The 20,157-nt window shown below is 34.2% G+C and overlaps 1 protein-coding gene across 1 annotated transcript in view; it reads right to left on the bottom strand.

Moving 5' to 3' along the window:
- Positions 1–1,788: 1,788 nt before the first annotated feature.
- Positions 1,789–20,157, bottom strand: part of KRAS (KRAS proto-oncogene, GTPase) — a 39,618-nt gene continuing 21,249 nt past the window's right edge. Inside the window, exons 3-5 of the mRNA XM_052640364.1 lie at positions 16,174–16,352; positions 15,018–15,177; positions 1,789–1,905 (exon numbers count right to left, since the gene is read on the bottom strand). Of these exons, the coding sequence (XP_052496324.1) occupies positions 1,789–1,905; positions 15,018–15,177; positions 16,174–16,352 (456 nt within the window). The remainder of the gene's footprint in view (positions 1,906–15,017; positions 15,178–16,173; positions 16,353–20,157) is intronic.

The following is a 20,157-nucleotide window of genomic DNA, read 5'->3' as shown; positions in this document are numbered from 1 at the left end:
GAAAAGTCCTGGAAGCAGAGAACGATATTTAAAAATAAACTTCACCTCTTGCACAATTTTGCCTAAGACTGGCACTGAAGATGATAACACAGGTAAAAAGTTACAGATGGTGCTGAGACTGACAAATAGGTATATCCTTATGTAAACTGAATGTAAATCACATAGTTATAAAGCTAGATACAGCCTTTGAGATGACTTCTTTAAAAATGAAGAAATGGCTAGTAAGTGATTTGTCCAAAATCAAAGACACATAACTTAGAATCTAAGTCAACTTCCTCCTTCTCCAGTGATACTTTCACCTCAACACACTATCTCAGTTCAAATATTTTAAAATAAGTTAACATTTTAAATTCATTCAAAGAATCATTTTGTTAGCATTACTTTATCTACTGTATAAGCATTAGATATTCTTAATAATGGACCAGACTGTACTGAAGTGTTTACGAAATGTTACTTTAGCCAGCGTTAAAGAGAACTAGCCAATACTCAAGATTTTGACATTTTTTCATTTCAACGTTTAAAAAAAACTAAAATCTTGCCACCTCACCTAAAATCTCATGTAAAATACTGTGGGTTTTTTTTTAAGTTCTGTTTTTTTGGGTTTTTTGTTTTAAAAAAGTGACGTTCCTGAGTAGGACTACGACATAATGAAAATGTACCTTGCTGAGCTATTCACTCTCTCTGCAAGTCCCTGTTTTTGACCAACCAAGGCATGGCAACAATGGAAGACCACAGGGATGCAGTCCACTCTGTGAAACTCTCCATGTAGCTTAAAGGTTCACACAAGGCCCAGCTTTGCCACCCTGGTCTCTGTAACACCTACCAAGCTAACTGGCCCAAATAATCTTTTACATCACTACCAGTAGAATTAAAACTACTTTCAAAGATTGAAGTTCAAGAAAAAGATTTATACTAAGAAAGAGCAATCTGACACAGGGAGACTGTATGTAATTCCTATGAGAACTCTTTATACATGTTAAAATTTTTTAATTATTACAAAAATTTAAAGCATGTAAATATAGTCCCAAAATGCTTGTTCTAATCCTCAATACCTACTGGGTCTGCCTTAACATAAAAAGCTATTCAGAGCATTATAAGAATTTACCTAATGTGGAAAGTAAGTGGCCTTTTAATATTTTCAATTGCCTTGTATTTTTTTCCATTTTTTTCCCTTTTTATAGAAAAAATATAGTATTTTGGGGAAACGTGACCATTTGACAAATAGCAGTGGAAAGAAGAAAACCTTTGTGAACAGTGTAACTTTACATTCATTAAGGGTAACTGAAACTATAGGACAATGATACCTACAAGATGGCTACAGGAAGCCCATAAATTCATGTTCCCTCGATGTTTCAGTAAAACCAATCATGAAATCTCAACTGAAGTTATAATTAGTAATTAATCCATGTGTGTGACTAGATAAAACAATACAATAGGGATGATTTGAAAGCCTCATTAATTTGTTTCACACTAAAGTTCACAATTGATAAGAAAAATAGGAAGTAATCAACTGCATGCACCAAAAACCCCAAGACGGAAATCTCAGGTGTTCAGTTTCTTTTTCACAGGCATTGCTAGTTCAAATCCAAAACGCAGGGAATACTGGCACTTGGAGGAAAAAAGTTTCCACTGTCATTTAAAAATAGGCATTCAAGATAAAAGCTAACAGTATGGATGGAGCAGAAAGAAACTCAGATAATGCTAAAACAAATGCTAATAATTTAGTGTAATATACAAAAATTACCACTTTTACTTAAGTATGCCTTAAGAAAAAAGTACAAATTGTATTTACATAATTATACACTTTGTCTTTGACTTCTTTTTCTTCTTTTTACCATCTTTGCTCATCTTTTCTTTATGTTTTCGAATTTCTCGAACTAATGTATAGAAGGCATCGTCAACACCCTGAAACATACAACAAGTATTAAAACGTGAATATATATGATAGTTTGAGGTATACAGAAAACAGAAAGGATGTATTACTAGTGGAAATACTGAGAAAGAATAAGAATACTCAACATTTCTCTTTAGACATATATATATCAGATTTTTCAGGATTCCTAAGTGTCTTCAAGGATATTTTGGTAACATTATAGGAACACTGATTTTCACAAAAGGCAATGAAATCAATGGCAAAGAATCCTACATACACGTAGGTATTAACACATGACTTCCTCAGAACTTAATTTGCTACCAGTTTTTCCATAGTGGCATATCTCTGTCACCAAAATCCAAATGTATTTGTGTATATATGTGAATATATATTTATACTTAATTATCCCTGAGTTTCTAGACATTTGATATAAGCCATGCCAGTATATACTACTTTTATAATTATTTCACTATATTTGAGCTCTGGTTGAATATTATTTAAATCCATTTAGATTTAAATAGTTATCATGAAGTATAGAGTATCAGAATGTATTACTTTCGGTTTTATTAAGGCATTAGTTTCAATTCACATACTTGTGAGAAGAAAATTTAAAATGACCACAAGACACGCTACTCTGAAAAATGTAATGCTTCTATTGGAGAAATGAGCTAGATCATTTAAATGGTGGTGAAGTCCACTGATTTGGAGATGTTTCATTATACTTTTAATATCTGTTTAGCATATGAAGTATTCAGAAGTTTGTCATATAAAGTCAAATGCTGTTATCCTCAAAGAAATTGCCATTTGGTCATTTTGGTAATCTTGTTTTGATCAAAGTAAGGTACCCAAATCACTGATGCCTGAAAGTGATTTTGAGTCAAAATAATTTTCACCCTAGTCATTCATACAGAACATGAAAAATACCACTCAAACTGGTAATAGGACAGCTGATTTTAACCCTGCAATCCTGAATGGTACAAGATCTACACCTAAAAGCAAATTAAACATACAAGCAAAATAAAAATTAAAGAAAAAATACGATCTTGTATTTAAAATATGTTATTTTAAAATCTGTTCAACTGAATAGTACTGTGCTGTGCTTAGTCACTCAGTCGGGTCTTGACTCTGCAACCCCATGAACTGTAGCCCGCCAGGCTCCTCCTCTGTCATGGGGATTCTCCAGGCAAGAATACTGAAGTGGGTTGCCATGCCCTCCTTCAGGGGATCTTCCTTATCTAGGGATTGAACCCGGGTCTGCTGCATTGCGGGTGGATTCTTTACCGTCTGAGCAACCAGGGAAGCCCAAGAATACTGTAGTTGGGTAGGCTATCCCTTCTCCAGGGCATCTTCCTGACTCAAGAATCAAACCAGGGTCTCCTGCATTGCAGGTGGATTCTTTACCAGCTGAGCTACAGGGAAGCCCCAGTAACTGTCATCAAATGCCTGTTAACTTGATGATGTTTTCAAACCTAGACACTAGAGGGAGTCTCAGGAACAAATACACAACAAAGTTGTATAAATCAAGCCACTTCAAGAACAACAAAAGCTGGCTTTTTACTCATTTTAACCACTTCTGTCAAATATGAACAGAAACACATTCATTATTTTATCTCGAAAATAACTGAAAATTTAACAGATAATTCTCTTGTATGCATTACTAAGATCTTCTACAATTAATATTTCAATAACTAAATTAATTCTGGGCATTTCCATGCAAGTTACATTTAACTGATTTTCACATTTTATCTAAAATTTATAAAAGTATTACCAATGTTTTTAAAGAATTAAACAGAGTGGGAATGAAAGGCTTGCTCACATTTAAACAATAGTAGTGGTATAAAACCCAGCATTATTGATTTGAACACTAGTGAGTAGAAGTTCCCAGTGAAGCCCCCAAACTTCAGTTGATGTTCCCCACTTACTGATACCATTACTGATACAACCTATGCTTCTGCTTCACCCACAGGAGAGAGGAAAAGTAGGTGGACAGTTCATCAGCAATACAATCAAGGCTTCATTTATATAAACCTTCATGTTAACACATAAAGAGCAAAAAACTTCCAATGACACAATAAAGAATAATTATTTTCTCATAAACAATACCAACCCTGACTAATTTATAAACACAAACTATTAGAACGGGATGGAATCTTAAGAGAGGATCTATTCTAACTCCCTTACCCTTCACAAATTCCCTTCGATCACACATCCTTATGTAGTCTACTTTAACAGTTTTTATAATGAAGAAAAACATCAATGTGTTCAAGTAGACAAAATGAAAAACCACGAGACAGATACAGAGGAGACACACCCTAAGGTGAAAACAATATATAATCATTAAGGAGACAATGAAGGGAGAATTTGATTACATTACCTTCTAAGAATCTGACAAATAGTTTATATTGGACTGAACTCTCCTTTCTATATAATCTTATTAATTTTAATGATTAGTAAAATATTAAAATTGATCAAAACAGGGCAATGGATGCCTTTTTTTCACGTGGGAACTAATCATTCTCATATACATGTAAAGACAAAACAGGATACCACTAGGGTTATTTTGTTCAAACCCATCATTTTAGGACTAAGAAAAACTAATTTGCATATATTTATCACTGTCAAATTAATGTTGTAAAAATATCTTTATTTAAAAAATTTAGGTATTACCAAGTACAATTTTTTCCTTATATAAAATGCTATTCATGATCACTAAAAAGATTCATCATGCCCAACAATTTGACATTTACACTACAGTCACTGAAATAGTTTGCACAAATTTGAGATTTTAGAAAAGTATACACTGTCATCTGTTTCAAATAAAAACTGAAGCATAAAGCTTATTTTACTCTAAATAGTTCCACTTTAAAAATCATCTAATAATAACAGAGCAGGAAGAAAAAAGACTAGCACTTAACTCTGGTCATAAATGCTGTTATTTCACAAGTTTTACTTTTCAGATTGCATCCCAATGCTGGGTTTTATCACTTCTAAATTAAATATTTTGCACAGTGATGCTCAAAAAATATTAAGAGTTCATAAATCAATAAAAATTAATGCCAGTCATTAATTTTGCTTTGTTTCTTCATCTGAGTTTAGTTCGTAACATACCACATATCATCTTTGGAACTTAATCTACTATTCCGAAGTATATTTTTGGAGATACATTATTTCAGACCTTCGACTCATACAAAGAACACCAACCTTTAGTTTAATCAGCACAATAAATGATATCCTCCAATTTTATTTCATGTTCTCCCAGAACATTATATATTACAAATAATATGCATCAAAACCTTAAGCTTTGGCGTGAACTTTATGTCATCTATTGAGGGAAATATTTTCTAAGGAAAACCAAGTTTAACATGGGTTGTTAGAAAGGAAATTGAGAAATTCCACTCAATAAATCCAACTGGGCAGCTCCTGTGTGCCAGGAACCTCATTAGGCCACAGACATACAAAGATTAGAAATATGAGATTCTAGCTCTCCAAAATTCTTACTGTATAGGAATCAAACATAGGTTATGTCACTAACACAGAAAGTGTGTAACAGTTAAGAGCAATAAACTGGGAATACACAAGAAGGGCATTATGCCCAGTCTACTGGTGGTTTAAAGAAGATTCTTAGAGAACAGATTAGACAAGCATGAAAGTGTGTTAACTAGTAAAACTAGGGGGGTAAGAACAGTAGCATTCCAAACAAGAGCAACAGCCAATACTTAAGGGAAGGTAAGAAGTAACATAGTGCTGATTTACAAGAGGACAAAGCAAGTTCAGTCAAGGAGTTTTTTAGATATAAAACCAAAGGTGAGAGGGGAAGGAAGGTGTTAAGGAGCCATATATATTCTATGAAACCTTTTAGGTATATCTCTCTGGTTGCACTGTGAATGAAGGCAGCAAAAGGTAAACCAAGTAAGAGGTTTCAACAATCCCAGCAAGAAATGATAGAAGTCTGAACTAATGATGTGATGAAGTTAGAATGTGGGCTTCCCTAGTGGCTCAATGGTAAAGAATCTGCCTGCTGGAAATGGAGGTTTGATCCCTGATTCAGAAGATTCAACATGTCATGGAGCAACTAAGCCCGTGGTGCCACAGCTATCGAGCCTGTGCTCTAGAGCCCAACAGTGGCAACTACTGAGCCCACGTGCATTAAGTACTGAAGCCCATGTGCCCTAGAGCCCATGCTCTGCAACAAGAGAAGCGACGACAATGAGAAGCCCATGCACTGCGACTGGACAGTAGCCCCTGCTCACTGCAAATAGAGAAAAGCCTGTGTGCATCAATGAAGACCCAGCACAGCCAAAAATAAATAAATGTAAAAAAAAGTTAGAGGGTAACATCATAACAGAAATTTGTGGTTGCCTCCAAATGGATATGAAAAGTAGGGAGTCATCCCAAGACTCCCAGGTTTCTCACTTGGGTAAAGAAGTGATGCTGATGTCACTACGTTAAGAGGGCAGAGACAGAATAAGTACCTGCCTGTGGAATGTCCAAAAGAAAACATACTCTGTAACAGTGATCCTTTCCCACCTTCTAGGCCATTCAACTCTGCTATATGATACGGCATATTTTGTCTCTCAAGACCCTGACAAATGTAGAATAGTCTATAGCCATCAAAATCTGCCTCAATTATAATTAATACCCATTAGATTAAAAATAAATGTATTGACGGTGGAAGCAAACTACATGTTTATTTTTTTAATACTTCAAATTAGAATCCCACACCAAGGTAGATCTCATGTGGTTGCTACATTGTTAGCTATGAAAAACATATGCTTTCTGCCAAAATTAATATGCTGAACTTACCAGATTACATTACAATGCATTTTTTAATTTTCACACAGCCAGGAGTCTTTTCTTCTTTGCTGATTTTTTTCAATCTGTATTGTCGGATCTCTCTCACCAATGTATAAAAAGCATCCTCCACTCTCTGCATTGTAAAACACAACTTCTTTAAAGTCTGTTTCATTGGTAATAGTAATTTATTGGGATAGCCATGTGCAAGAAATTTGAGTTTGAGCTTTACTTGAGCATTTTCTTTTTTCAAACAGACATCAGACTGTTTGAATAGAACTGGGGATTCAGTATTAAAATAGGGCATAAATTGTGATTTGTTCTTTGAAGTCAAGTTTTGTTTTGTAATGGGATAAGAATTTTTTTTAAATTTGGAAGTACATGTGTTATTAGTACCTGTATATCAATTAATGCAATCATTTTAGTTTGTTAGTCACAGAATTAATCAAAGTCTAAACTGAAGTTAGATTTAAATTATTTCTCTGACTTAGGGAAAACAAGTTATTTTTGTACCACTGATCCCCACCCCTGCTCTGAGTCAGGAGTGAGGAGAAAAATGGTACAAAAGGGATAGTCAGACCTTTGTTTAAACACACACACACAAACATGCACACAACACCTCAAAATATAGCTGGGTCAAGAGACTGGAATCACAAGTTCTATCTTCAATTGCAACTGTCCAGTCAATTTCTAGAGCCCACAAATGGAACCGAGACTGGGACTTTTGTGGATCGAGAACTGCACTATTTAAATAAAAATGCTAAATGAGGGCTATTTCCCATAAAATGAAAATATTTTTAATCGTTTAAAAAATACAAAATAGTAGCAATATAATTTTGTATCCGTACTACAAGTCTTAAAAAATAATTTTTAGAACAATACCCAATGTCCTGGCTTTATATCTTCTAATTTACACACTCCGAAGGAGCCAAGGGGACTTCTGCTTAAGGCTATGGTGAGAAAGCTACGACAACAAACACAATCATATATGCCCATAGGGAGATGTTTTATGTCTTTTCTAGTCTAGAAAATTAGACAGTAGCCAAGAGGACAAAATGTTTAGATTAACTGTACTGTTAGTTTGTCCAGAAGAATGTAACCACCAAAGTAGAAACTTACATCTAAAAAAAGAAATATTAATTTCTTAAAAGTATTAACAATACTTAAAAGTATTTTCTTAAAATATTAAAAATATCTTAAAATTTTCTTTAAAGTATATTCTCAAAAATATTAGGAATTCTTTAGTAGTTCTAAAAAGAAATACTAACACAAACATTAACCTACATAGGGCTTCCCAGGCGGCACTAATGGTAATGGTAAAGAATCCATCTATCAATTCAGGAGACGTAAGAGACACAGGTTCAATCCCTGGGCTGGGAAGATCCCCTGGAGAAGGAATGGCAACCCACTCCAGTTTTCTGGCCTGGAGAATCCCGTGGACAGAGGACCCTGGCAGGCTACAGTCCATGGGGTCTCAAAGAGTCAGATATGACTGATGCGACTTAAGCACGCATTAATTTACATGTGGTACAAATTAACTTAAAAGACATATGTTCCATTCTTCTAAAAGAAAGATGTGCTTTTAAAATGTTAGTGGTTTATTTTACCGTATATATTTTTTTAAACTTAATCTGTTCTTTCAATTTTAAGATAGAATTACTCACTATGGGAAGTGGCATATTTAAGTCTCTGCAATTGGTAACACCAGTCTTTCTATAAACCAAATGTGACAAAATGGACCCAGCACCTAAAAAGCTAATTTGTACCAAAAATATGATTTGCAGTTTTAAATTCAGTCAAGCACAGAGCATCAGCCATTTAAGTATTAACTTAAGTAAACCAACAGCTAAAGGTTAACCTTAGCATACATACATCATCACACATCCACTGCTTACATCAGTTAAGGAAAAGAAAAGGGGCATCTCAATTTTTATAGCAATATTAATGCTTACAAATCTTTAGAATGTATTAAGAACTGCTTCAGTGGAACTCAGTAATTTATCTTTGAAGTAAAACTTTAATTTAAAATTCATAAAATTAGTTAAGTAGGGATTTAAATAATGTTAATTATATATTAAAATGTACCTCTGAAGTTATTGTATCAACTTGTGATATAAAAATCTGTATACTTTTAATGAAATCAATTTAATCAACTAGGTAACTAAGCCAACTACAAAATAAAAATTCCAACTATTTTCTGATATCATAAAATATGTTGGTACTTTAAACGAGACAGCCACATGTACCCATATATAAAATTTTTAATATTTTGTATTTATCACTACTGTCTAAGAGGAGAGGGTCTGTTTTTAAGAAATTACTATTCTCATTATTATATAATTAAGGTATTAAAAGAGCTTTAGTAATACATATAAAATATAAACCCTGTGCTGACACTTAAGATATCTTCACAAATGATTCTCTTTTCAATTTGAAAATTAATGCAAGAAATTTCAAATATATGTATATACAAATAAAACAAACCAAGTAAAGCTCATATTTTTAAGAATAAAAACTCTCATTCCTGTTTAAAAAAGAAGGTATAAGGTCAATGTAGAAGTACTGAAATATTCTATGATGGAGGGAAAAAACAGGGTTTTGTTGCTCTACTAATTTAGCAGAAGCAAATTTTGATTGTAATTTATTTCTAAAACTAGTTTGAATGTGTCTGCTTTTTAAGTATGCACATCCCATCACCAATATCAGAATATATGATTTTTGTTTCCAGCAATGCAGAGAGAGAGTTGGAAGCCAATAATTAAAAAGAACTATACTACCCGCCACCAAGAATTCAGTATCAGGACCTCAGAGGCTAAGATAATTAACAACACCAAGAAATAGTTATTCCAGAATGACTTTTTTATTTCTCATCTTTACTAATAGAAAATTTAAATTAGATTTTAAAGAATCTGTTATTTACCATATTTTCTCAGACTTAATTACTTATTTCTTGATAATATGCTTTACAGTCATACTGACATGAAGAGAACATTACTGATCCTTGTATGTACCTTAAACCACTGGCACAAAACACTGGTTTCATATTCCAGAATTTGTAGGTAATTTTAAAAGATTAAGCACAGCCAAAACAGATGTTTAATACCTACTATGGCTAGTTGCTAAGGTCTTAACCGGCACACAATGATTTATTCTTGAGACTATGGCTTGTTGCCACAAAATACTCATCTTCAGATCTCACTGATTGAACAACTGAGACACAAGTGCGTACTGTAGGAGCAAAAGTGCATGTATCTATGTATGTAAATTTAAAGTAAGTTTTTAAAGATATATTTGTACATTTTCTTAAATCAAGAGATTTGACATTACTTTCAGCTCAGTCATTATCTGAAAACATACTGTGGAGACTATGGAAATACAGCACTTCAGTACCGGAAAAAGAACTGTTAACCACATCATTCTGTATCCTGGTGCCTGTAATGCTTTTACTAACCAATTCAATTTTAAACAAGTACTTGTTCCAGTTGAACAGTTTACTACCTGCCAAAACTCTTTCAATGAAATAACACTTGAAATACCTGAACTGTAGACAGATGCAAGAATACTAGCCTTCCTGTGCTGTTGTTCAGTCATTAAGTTCTGTCCAATTCTTTGCAACCCCATGGACTGCAGCACACCAGGCTCCCCTGCCCTTCACTATCTCCTGGAGTTTGCTCAAGTTCATGTCCATTGAGTCAGTGATGCCATCCAACCATCTCATCCTCTGCCACCTCTCTTCTAGCCTTCTTGGGGGAGAGCAATGGGAGGAACAAGATGTATTCTAAAAAGCAACTCTGCATCACTGAATTGGAAAGAAACCTCGCCGAACGATAATCTACCTCAGGAACTACTGAGCTGCTTCGGAGGCTATGCTATGCATTGGTGCACAGCAGGTCCTCAGTTAATTGTTTTGTCTAGTTTTAAAAAGCCTCTTGATGAAAGTGAAAGTGGAAAGTGAAAAAGTTGGCTTAAAGCTCAACATTCAGAAAACGAAGATCATGGCATCCAGTCCCATCACTTCATGGGAAATAGATGGGGAAACAGTGGAAACAGTGTCAGACTTTATTTTTTGGGGCTCCAAAATCACTGCAGATGGTGACTGCAGCCATGAAATTAAAAGACGCTTACTCCTTGGAAGAAAAGTTATGACCAACCTAGATAGTATACTCAAAAGCAGAGACATTACTTTGCCGACTAAGATCTGTCTAGTCAAGGCTATGGTTTTTCCAGTAGTCATGTATGGATGTGAGAGTTGGACTGTGAAGAAGGCTGAGCGCTGAAGAATTGATGCTTTGGAACTGTGGTGTTGGAGAAGACTCTTGAGAGTCCCTTGGACTGCAAGGAGATCCAACCAGTCCATTCTGAAGGAGATCAGCCCTGGGATTTCTTTGGAAGGAATGATGCTAAAGCTGAAACTCCAGTACTTTGGCCACCTCATGCGAAGAGTTGACTCACTGGAAAAGACTCTGATGCTGGGAGGGACTGGGGGCAGGAGGAGAAGGGGACGACAGAGGATGAGATGGCTGGATGGCGTCACTGACTCGATGGACGTGAGTCTGGGTAAACTCCGGGAGTTGGTGATGGACAGGGAGGCCTGGCGTGCTGCGATTCATGGGGTCGCAAAGAGTTGGACACGACTGAGTGAACTGAACTGAACTCATAAAAAGCAAAGTTCAAAATATCAATCTTTTGTACACATCCCAACTACTGGTAAACAGAGAAATGTGGCACATAAGAATGTTTTTTGTTTGGTTTGCTTTGTTAAAACAGTTTGATCATAAGCTTTCTTTAACAGAGGTCTCCCAACAACTAAATTTATGTATCTAGAAATTAACAACAAGACAGAAAATTAATATTTTTAATTAAAAAAATTTTTTTAATTTAAAACATTTTTAAGTTCATAAAACAAATTTTCACATTATGCTCAAATTGAGACCTCCAGAAAGCAAAAAAGCTGAATCAGAAGTAACAGATACTCAGAAAATTCTGCTTTTATCATCCATTTTCCTGAATGCTCCCCACTTTTGATTTTAGCAGACTGGAAAACACACTGCTGATTACCATGGTGTCAACAATTTGGTTTCAACAGCCTTTGTGAACACTGCCATGCACTGCCCAAAGAGGCCAGAAAAATGTCATCTAGACAGCAGACTTTATTATACACTTGGAACACAGGAACCCGATGCAGCCTAACTGCAGAAACAAAAACTTCTTTGGCCTTTCAGATGTGGACTAAAATGATAACTGAAAACTGTAATTTTATAAAAATATAATAGAATTGTATCTTAGCCATAAAAATGGGCTTTTTAAAATAAGAAACTAATTAAGTTGGTAAAATATATAGTCTGCAACCCTTACCTTAAAAATACTAGAGTAAAACTCCTACTTCTCTTTCACAGAATATGTAAATTTTACTTTAAAATTACTAATGTTAGCCTATAAAATTTAAGTTGAAAGTCTGACCTAACTTCTCATGTCTGGTCAAAGAATACAGTTCCCTAGATAATCAACAATCAGCACAGTACAACCCACAAGCCCAATGCAGCCACAGCCTATATTTTTGTACTGCCCACAAGCTGACTGATTTTTGCATTTTTAAAGAGCTGTAAGAAAAAAAAAAAAAAAAAGCAACAGATATCACTTGGGGCCCAAAAGCCTAAAGTATTTATCATCTCACCCTCTGCAGAAAAAGCTTGCCAGCCCCTGACTTTTATCTATAAAAGTTCTAAATGCATGTCCTGTTCCTACTAACTTGAATACAACTTTCTCTTGTTTTGTGTTTTAAGTTCATGCTCAAGACCAAAACAGGGCATTAAACAAGTAGCTGCTGATAAACTACAATGAGGATATGCATATTCATTTTGCTCAAATAATAAGTAAGTAATAGGAGATGAATATCAAAATGTTCTGCAGAAAATAGGGCTTCAAATTTTCACAAAAACTGGAGATGTAAATTAAAATTTATAAAAATTTACATATTTCATTTTCTCAATTACTTGGAATAGTTAATTCAAGTCTTCTAAGAGCATGCAAATATCAAATTAATTTCAACAGAAATGAATTAACTTTTGAGAGACAAATCAACAAGTCCATATAATACAGAAATCAAAGATCAGAAACTAAATATCAAAGTTGTAGTTTAGCACCATAAATTACATAACCAGATCAATAAAACAGGATATAAATATAAGAAAACCTGACGGCTAGAAGGTTAAGGAATAAAGTACAAGTATTTCTGTGTAATATATCACTGTATATTTTAATTCGATGATCCATAAAAATGTCTACAAAACAAATTTAGGTTAATCCACTAGGTATCACATACCTAATTACCTTCCCTACCCCTCCCTCCACAAAAACCAGTATAAAACCTAAAAATCTATTTTAAAAGGAAACCAGGTAGTTTTCCAATTAGTTATGAATGCTGTGGTGTATTAAAGTATTAATGTCAAACACTAAGAATCAATATTACTTCTGAGGTAGTAACCATACAACAAGGAAAGACAAAACTATTTTAGGCTCTTATATCAAATAAGAGTGGAGGGTTAACACTGCAGAAGTAACAGCACTTCTTTTTCTGTCCTTTATTACCTTTCCACTCCAGATGTGGTCCATGTACCAAAGTCAGCATCACTTGAGAGCTTGTTAAAAATGCAGAATCACAGCTTCCAACCTAGACCCTAATTCTAATTCAGAATTAGAATCTGGATTTGAATAAGAAGCCCACTTGATTCTTATGCATATTAAAGTATGAGAAGTACAGCTTTATTTGCAGCCCTTTACAACATCAGGCAAAGTCTCTTATTAGGCTTTTTTCTTTCCTTTGTACAATGTAAACTAATATGTCTCCCAATCTAAAATATTTATTTTTAAAGTTATAAATAATATAAGTTAATAAAATGTTAATGGTAAAATCTAGGTAGCAGGTTTGCAAATGCTTTCAGTAAAAATCCTTCAATTTTATATCTGAAAAATGTTCATATGAAAGTGGGAGAAAAAGTTACAATGTTATAATCATGCTTTCTGAGTACTTCCTAACCGAAATCCAGGATTCTAGTCAGAGAAGACCAGTACAAAGATGATAAAAATCAAACCTCTTCCTAGTCTTTGGGACTTGGGAATGCTATGAATAAAATCTTAATTCTTCCAAAGTAAAATGAAGTAATGTATATACCAAGTATTTCTGTAACTTATAAATCAGGTTTTAGAATGAGATAACCTGTATTACAGTTAAAAACTACAGTAATTCAGCTTTTAATTCCAAATGAAGACTTAAAATAGAATTTTTTTTTTCACTGTGTACCAAATTTGTACAACTAGAAAGTGGTACATATAATCTTCCACCAGGGAAGCAGACATATATATACTAGCTGAGTAATGGTTTACTTTTAAAATTTTTATCCCTTTACAAAATTCAGTGAAAGATCTAGAAGATGTTTTTATAAGTTTAACCATGTAATGAGTTTTCATCAATTTTCTTAACTTCTAGCATGATAAAGTTAAATTCCATGAGACTGGTTTTCCGGGCCATAACCAGACAAGGCCCCAAACAAATGTTCACCTTGTATGGAACATACCAGTATTCCATCATAACATTATATATTCCTTTCTAGGAATGTATTTATTCTATATGTTAAACTCTTATTTCACACAAAGAGGTTAAATCATATCAATTAATTTTACCTAGGGAAAAAGTTACTTTTAAAATAAAGATAATTTTTGAAACAAAATTCAGGATCAATCTGGTGGTGGTGGTGTTTTTTTTCAGAACAACACAGTAAATGAATAACTGAGAATTTCTATTTGCTTTCTAAATATTCTCCTGCCTTAATAAAAACCTCCCTGAAAAACAAATATATCCTTTGAAAGACTATTCTAGCAAAGTAAAATTCTCCAAACACATAACATTTAATCTAGAAACATATGACATAATATTCTTAAAAGCACTTCAAAAATAGGAAACTCAAAATTTGTCTCCCTTTTAATTTTAAAAATAAAACAGTAAAAAAAAAAAAAAAAAAATCCCACATTTCTTGAATCCTAACTATAAGATGTGCTGAACTGTTCAATGTGGAAAGAAACCAAAGCCAAAAATAACACATGGACACGGGAATGAGGGCTGCCCTCTCATATCCTTTAGAGAACATTTACCAAGTAAATACTGTTTTACTTCCTACTTTAGTATAATGGAAAAAAAATCAACAGTTATGCTATCAGGTATGTCCATTTATTAATGCTCACGCCTTCCTGCTCCCAAAATCACATTATTGGAATATATATTAGTAAACTGTGATTAATGATTAAAATCACTTGATATAGTTTGAGAGGACAGATTTGTTATTACAATTTTACTTACCTGTCTTGTCTTTGCTGATGTTTCAATAAAAGGAATTCCATAACTTCTTGCTAAGTCCTGAGCCTGTTTTGTGTCTACTGTTCTAGAAGGCAAATCACATTTATTTCCTACTAGAACCATAGGTACATCTTCAGAGTCTTTAACTCTTTTTATTTGTTCTCTGGGGAGGAAAAAAAAAAAGTTATAGCACAGGAATTAGTAACAAAAATCTTTCAGAAACTATTCACAACTTTGTCTCATAAAATAAAGGTTGTTAATGTAATTCCTAGTTCCCATCACACCAAATTTTCCTTTCTCTTCCTTCTGCTTATTTTTCTCTATTCTAAACAGAGAGAACTTCTATGCCTTTTAAAACATCAAATATCCAGAAATATAATAGTACTACAGTCTAACAGGTTCATATGCAGATAGGTCACAACGATAAAACAGAAATAATGAAAAATTCTAGGCCAAAAAAGTGCTATGCCTAATTTTTAAAATTATAATCTTAAAACCACATACTGTATATGTTGTTAAATATACATATATAGAATGTTTTTAATGTTTTTATGAAAACATGATTTACAACATTAACATATTTTTAACTTTCCATTCTTAAAAAAGAGCACCAAGTGGAAAGATTTTATTTCTATGTGAACAATTATTTTAATAAAAGTAATCAATTTTATGCAAATTCACCAAGATTCTTTTAAAACTGTATTAACACTTCTGTCTTTTAACTTCAGAGTTGTGTTTTTTCCTTAATTATCTAAAGCCAATATTTATTTGATTCCAAGAAATGCCACACTAAATGGACTTATTTTTTAAGGCTATTCAAGTGGTGCCATCTCAATTATCTTTTCACATTTTTGTTCATGGTTTTCATTTTTATGATGGATCTAGCATTAAGCTTTGTTTCTCCAGTACAGAGTGGTTAAGAGCACAGTTTTAGAGTCAAACAGGCCTGCTTTTCAATTCCAGCATCGCCACTGTGTGATCTGGGACAAGCTGCCCAACTGCTCAATCCGTAAGATTTCATTTGCAAAACAGGGATGTTACCTACCTCACAAAAATTATTTTATATTAGATAATTTGTGCATGGCAGTTAGCAAAGACTGAATGAACGGAGATACAATTACTCCTCAATGTCAATTTAGTTTATTCAACTTGAACCCACCTATAATGATGAATATCTTCAAATGATTTAGTATTATTTATGGCAAATACACAAAGAAAGCCCTCCCCAGTCCTCATGTACTGGTCCCTCATTGCACTGTACTCCTCTTGACCTGCTGTGTCGAGAATATCCAAGAGACAGGTTTCTCCATCAATTACTACTTGTTTCCTGTAGGAATCCTGAGAAGGGAGAAACACAGTCTGGGTTATCATGGTGCACCTTTTGCTTCTAAAAAGGTGTTAGACAAAACTCACAAACAAAAACCAATCCAATTCAAAACTGGGCAAATTGAATAGACAGGTTTCTAAAGAAAATACACAAATGGCCAATAAGTACATGAAAAGATGTTCAACCTCATTCAGGAAATGCAAATCAAAACGACAATGAGCTACCACTTCACTCCCATTAGAGTGGCTATTAAAAAAAAAAAGGTAATATAATAAGTGCTAGTAAGGATGCAGAGAAACTCCATCCATCAATTCCATTCCTAGGTATGGTAACAAAAGAACTGAAAGCAGAAACTCAAATACTTGTATGCCAATGGTCAAAGCATTACTTACAATAGCTAAAATGTAGAAACAACTCAAATGTTTGTTGGATAAAATGAATGGATAAATAAAATGTGTGTGACGGCATGACTGTACACACACACACACACACACACACACACACACACACACACACACACACACTGAGTGGAATATTATTCAGCCATAAAAAGAAACGCAATTCTGATATATGCTATACAACACGGATGAACCTTGAAAACATTATGCTAAATGAAGTCTGACACAATAAGACAAACATTCTATGATTCCATTTATATTGAGATACCTAGAAAAGGTCAAGTCACAGAGACAAAAAGTAGGCAAGAGGTTACCTGGGGCTGAGGAGACGGGAATTGGAGAGTTATTATTTAATGGGCAGAGTTTCAGTTTGGGATGAGGAAAAAATTCTGGAAACAGAGCTAATGGTTGTCCAATGTTGTGAATTTAACTTATTGTCACTCAACTGCACACTTAAAATTATGGCAATGATAAATTTTATGTGTATCTTACCATGGTTTTAAAAGTTTTTTTTTTTTTTAAAAAGATGTTATAAGAAGATTCAACAATGCAAGTGCACAGACTGAGAACAGAAAGACCCAAAATTCTCTGTAAAGAAAAATAATTATTACAAAATCGGATAGCTCTATCAACTCTTACTATTCTGGATGATTTAGGTGGCAAGAAAAACCAAGCAACTTACAAATAATTGTCATGCAATTATTTTACCTATGGTCAAGGGAATTCATAAGAGAATGGTCAATACTGAGAATTTTCATACCCTCCATAGTCCATTTCTACAGTCCTGGGAACAATATTTAACAGTCAGATAGATACTATGAAACTGCTAAAGAGAATGATTGTTCTGTCTGCAAATTCTGTGAGATCCCTAGTAAAAAAGAGAGGGAGTACAGAAGAAAACAGAAAGAGTTGGATACCTTAGAGACACTGCAACTCAAAGAGGGAGTAAAGAAAAGAGGGTGAGTAACATAACAGACTCTTGAAATGAATTTGACTTTCCTCTGACTTTTGATTGGTCTGTGTGTTATCTACTCAGTCACTCAGTCGTGTCCAACTCTTTGTGACCCCATGGACTGTAGCCTGACAGACCTCCCCTATCTATGGGATTTCCCAGGCAAGAATACTGGAGTGGGTTACCAGTCTCTTCTCCAGAGGATCTTCCCAACCCAGGGATCAAACCCACATATCCTGCATTGGTAAGCAGATTCTTTACCACTGAGCCACCTGGGAACCTTTTGATTAATCCTCATGCCTAAAAGATTTCACACACTGTCTGCCAAAATAGACTTCAAAAAATAAGGGAAAGAGCTGGTGTAAGGTGAGGTCATGGAAGCAGAGGTAGGGCTAATAATGGGTATAAAGTATAAGCCTAAGGACACTGTTTCTTCTTGTTCCACCTTTAGTTCATGAATTACTTTACAAACCAATCTATCATTTAAAAAGTGGTCATTAAAAATTATGTTTTTGGTAAAATTTCTGAAAAAATGTTCACAGCATACAAAGTATTCTAAGATACACATGTGACATGTTCCCAGTATCTCTACACATCTGTATAAACGTATCTATATATACATCAAAAAACTCATGGTGGTAGGTATATTAATGTTAACAAAGAGTATGTCTCTGATGGAAAGAATTAAGAAATAATTGATTACTTATCTTTTTTGGTAACAAATATTATTTTTAATGTATTTCTTTCTTTGCCTCTTAATTTTAAAAAGTGTGAAAGATTACCATATTAGACTATGATCTTGTGCTTATCTTTTAAAGTAAACCGTATTTTCCAAATGTCTATAATAAAAAGCTGTTGATCTCACTAGTCAGAAAAAAAGGATGAATATTTAATTTTCCAAACAAGAAGCTCTTGACCAAAGATTTGAACATTTGGTTGACATTTTATTTTAGCCTAAAAGAGTTGGACACAACCTAGCGATTAAACACCAAAAAAAAAAAAAAAATTCCCTTAACCACTTGAAAGAACTCCTGTATATCATAAATTATTTAATAAAAACCAGTGTTTTCGAGGTATAATCAAAGAACAGGAATTGAGAGCAAAGTACAGCGTATTCAAGTCAATCCATTCATTACCCAAGTGTGGCTACTGAGCACGTAAAACAGACCAAAGACTTTTCCTTATAGTCTTTACTTGCCAAAACTAGCACAAGTTAACCTTATGGTTAATAGTTTCTTTCGTCTTTGAAATTTCCTATCAACAATGAATTAAAGACTGTTGTTTCTGGAGCCATACAGATCTATACCTAAGGCATGGCTGGAGGATCACTCACATGTGACGACAGATACTGCCTCTAAAACAAACACCTCAGTAAATTCCCATTTACAAAATTTTCAAACACTCTGTGTCTCAAAAGTATGTAATGTAAAATAGCCACAGTTTCTGCATGTATTTCATAGCATGTTCCCAGGATGAACACTCCATCAAAGAGACTGGGAAACTGGGAAAGCAGTTTCTGTTCATTCCTATTATCTTTTCCCTTCTAAGCCCTAAAGATACTGACAGCAAGGTTCTGACTCACATTCTGCTACTGAAAAAAAAAATAATCTACAACCTGCCTATAAACAATGAGGTGGAATCTGCTGATTACAAAGAATAGATTTAGGTTAAAAACACCCACTTTGGCCACCTCATGCAAAGAGCTGACTCACTGGAAAAGACTCTGATGCTGGGAGGGATGGCGGCAGGAGGAGAAGGGGACGACAAAGGATGAGATGGCTGGATGGCATCACCGACTCAATGGACATGAGTTTGAGTGAACTCCGGGAGTTTGTGATGGACAGGGAGGCCTAGTGTGCTGCAATTCATGAGGCTGCAAAGAGTCAGACACGACTGAGCGACTGAACTGCACTGAAAAACTTAAACCAGTATTTCCCAAGTTAATTTTAACTAGGGTCATCCTTAGAAGCGTAACTAGTCACTGAGCTATATAAAAAGGCAATACAACTTGGTAAAAACTTAAGAACAAAAGTGTTACATGGTGAGATGTGATCTGAAAAGAACTGACAGGTTTTAAGACAAAGCAGACAGCAAGCACAACAAAAATGACACGTGAATACTAGAGCGTTTGTTTCAGCTTCAGGGCAGCCATAGAAAAAAAGTATATGGAGGTAAGAAAAAATGTATGTATCAACAGTGACACTTTCCCAAGATGAAAAGCCTAAATAAGCAAACTACTGCCCACAGGCCAAATCCTGCTCACTTGTTTTTGTGTGGCCTATGAGCCAAGAATAGTTTTTGGGTTTCTAAATGATTGTTAAAAAAAAAAAAAAAAAAAAGATTACGTGACAAAGAATCAAATGATGCTTAACAGAAGTTTGCCAACCCCGCTCTAAGCTAATAAAATGCCTTATCACAAATCTAAAGTACTCTTAACATATATTACTCCTTTTATTTGTAAAAAAC

The sequence above is a fragment of the Budorcas taxicolor genome, chromosome 5, assembly GCF_023091745.1.
Source record: "Budorcas taxicolor isolate Tak-1 chromosome 5, Takin1.1, whole genome shotgun sequence".
Classification (NCBI taxonomy): Eukaryota; Metazoa; Chordata; class Mammalia; order Artiodactyla; family Bovidae; genus Budorcas; species Budorcas taxicolor.
The sequence above is the reverse complement of the archived record's forward strand: the minus strand, read 5'-3'. Positions and strand labels throughout refer to the sequence as shown.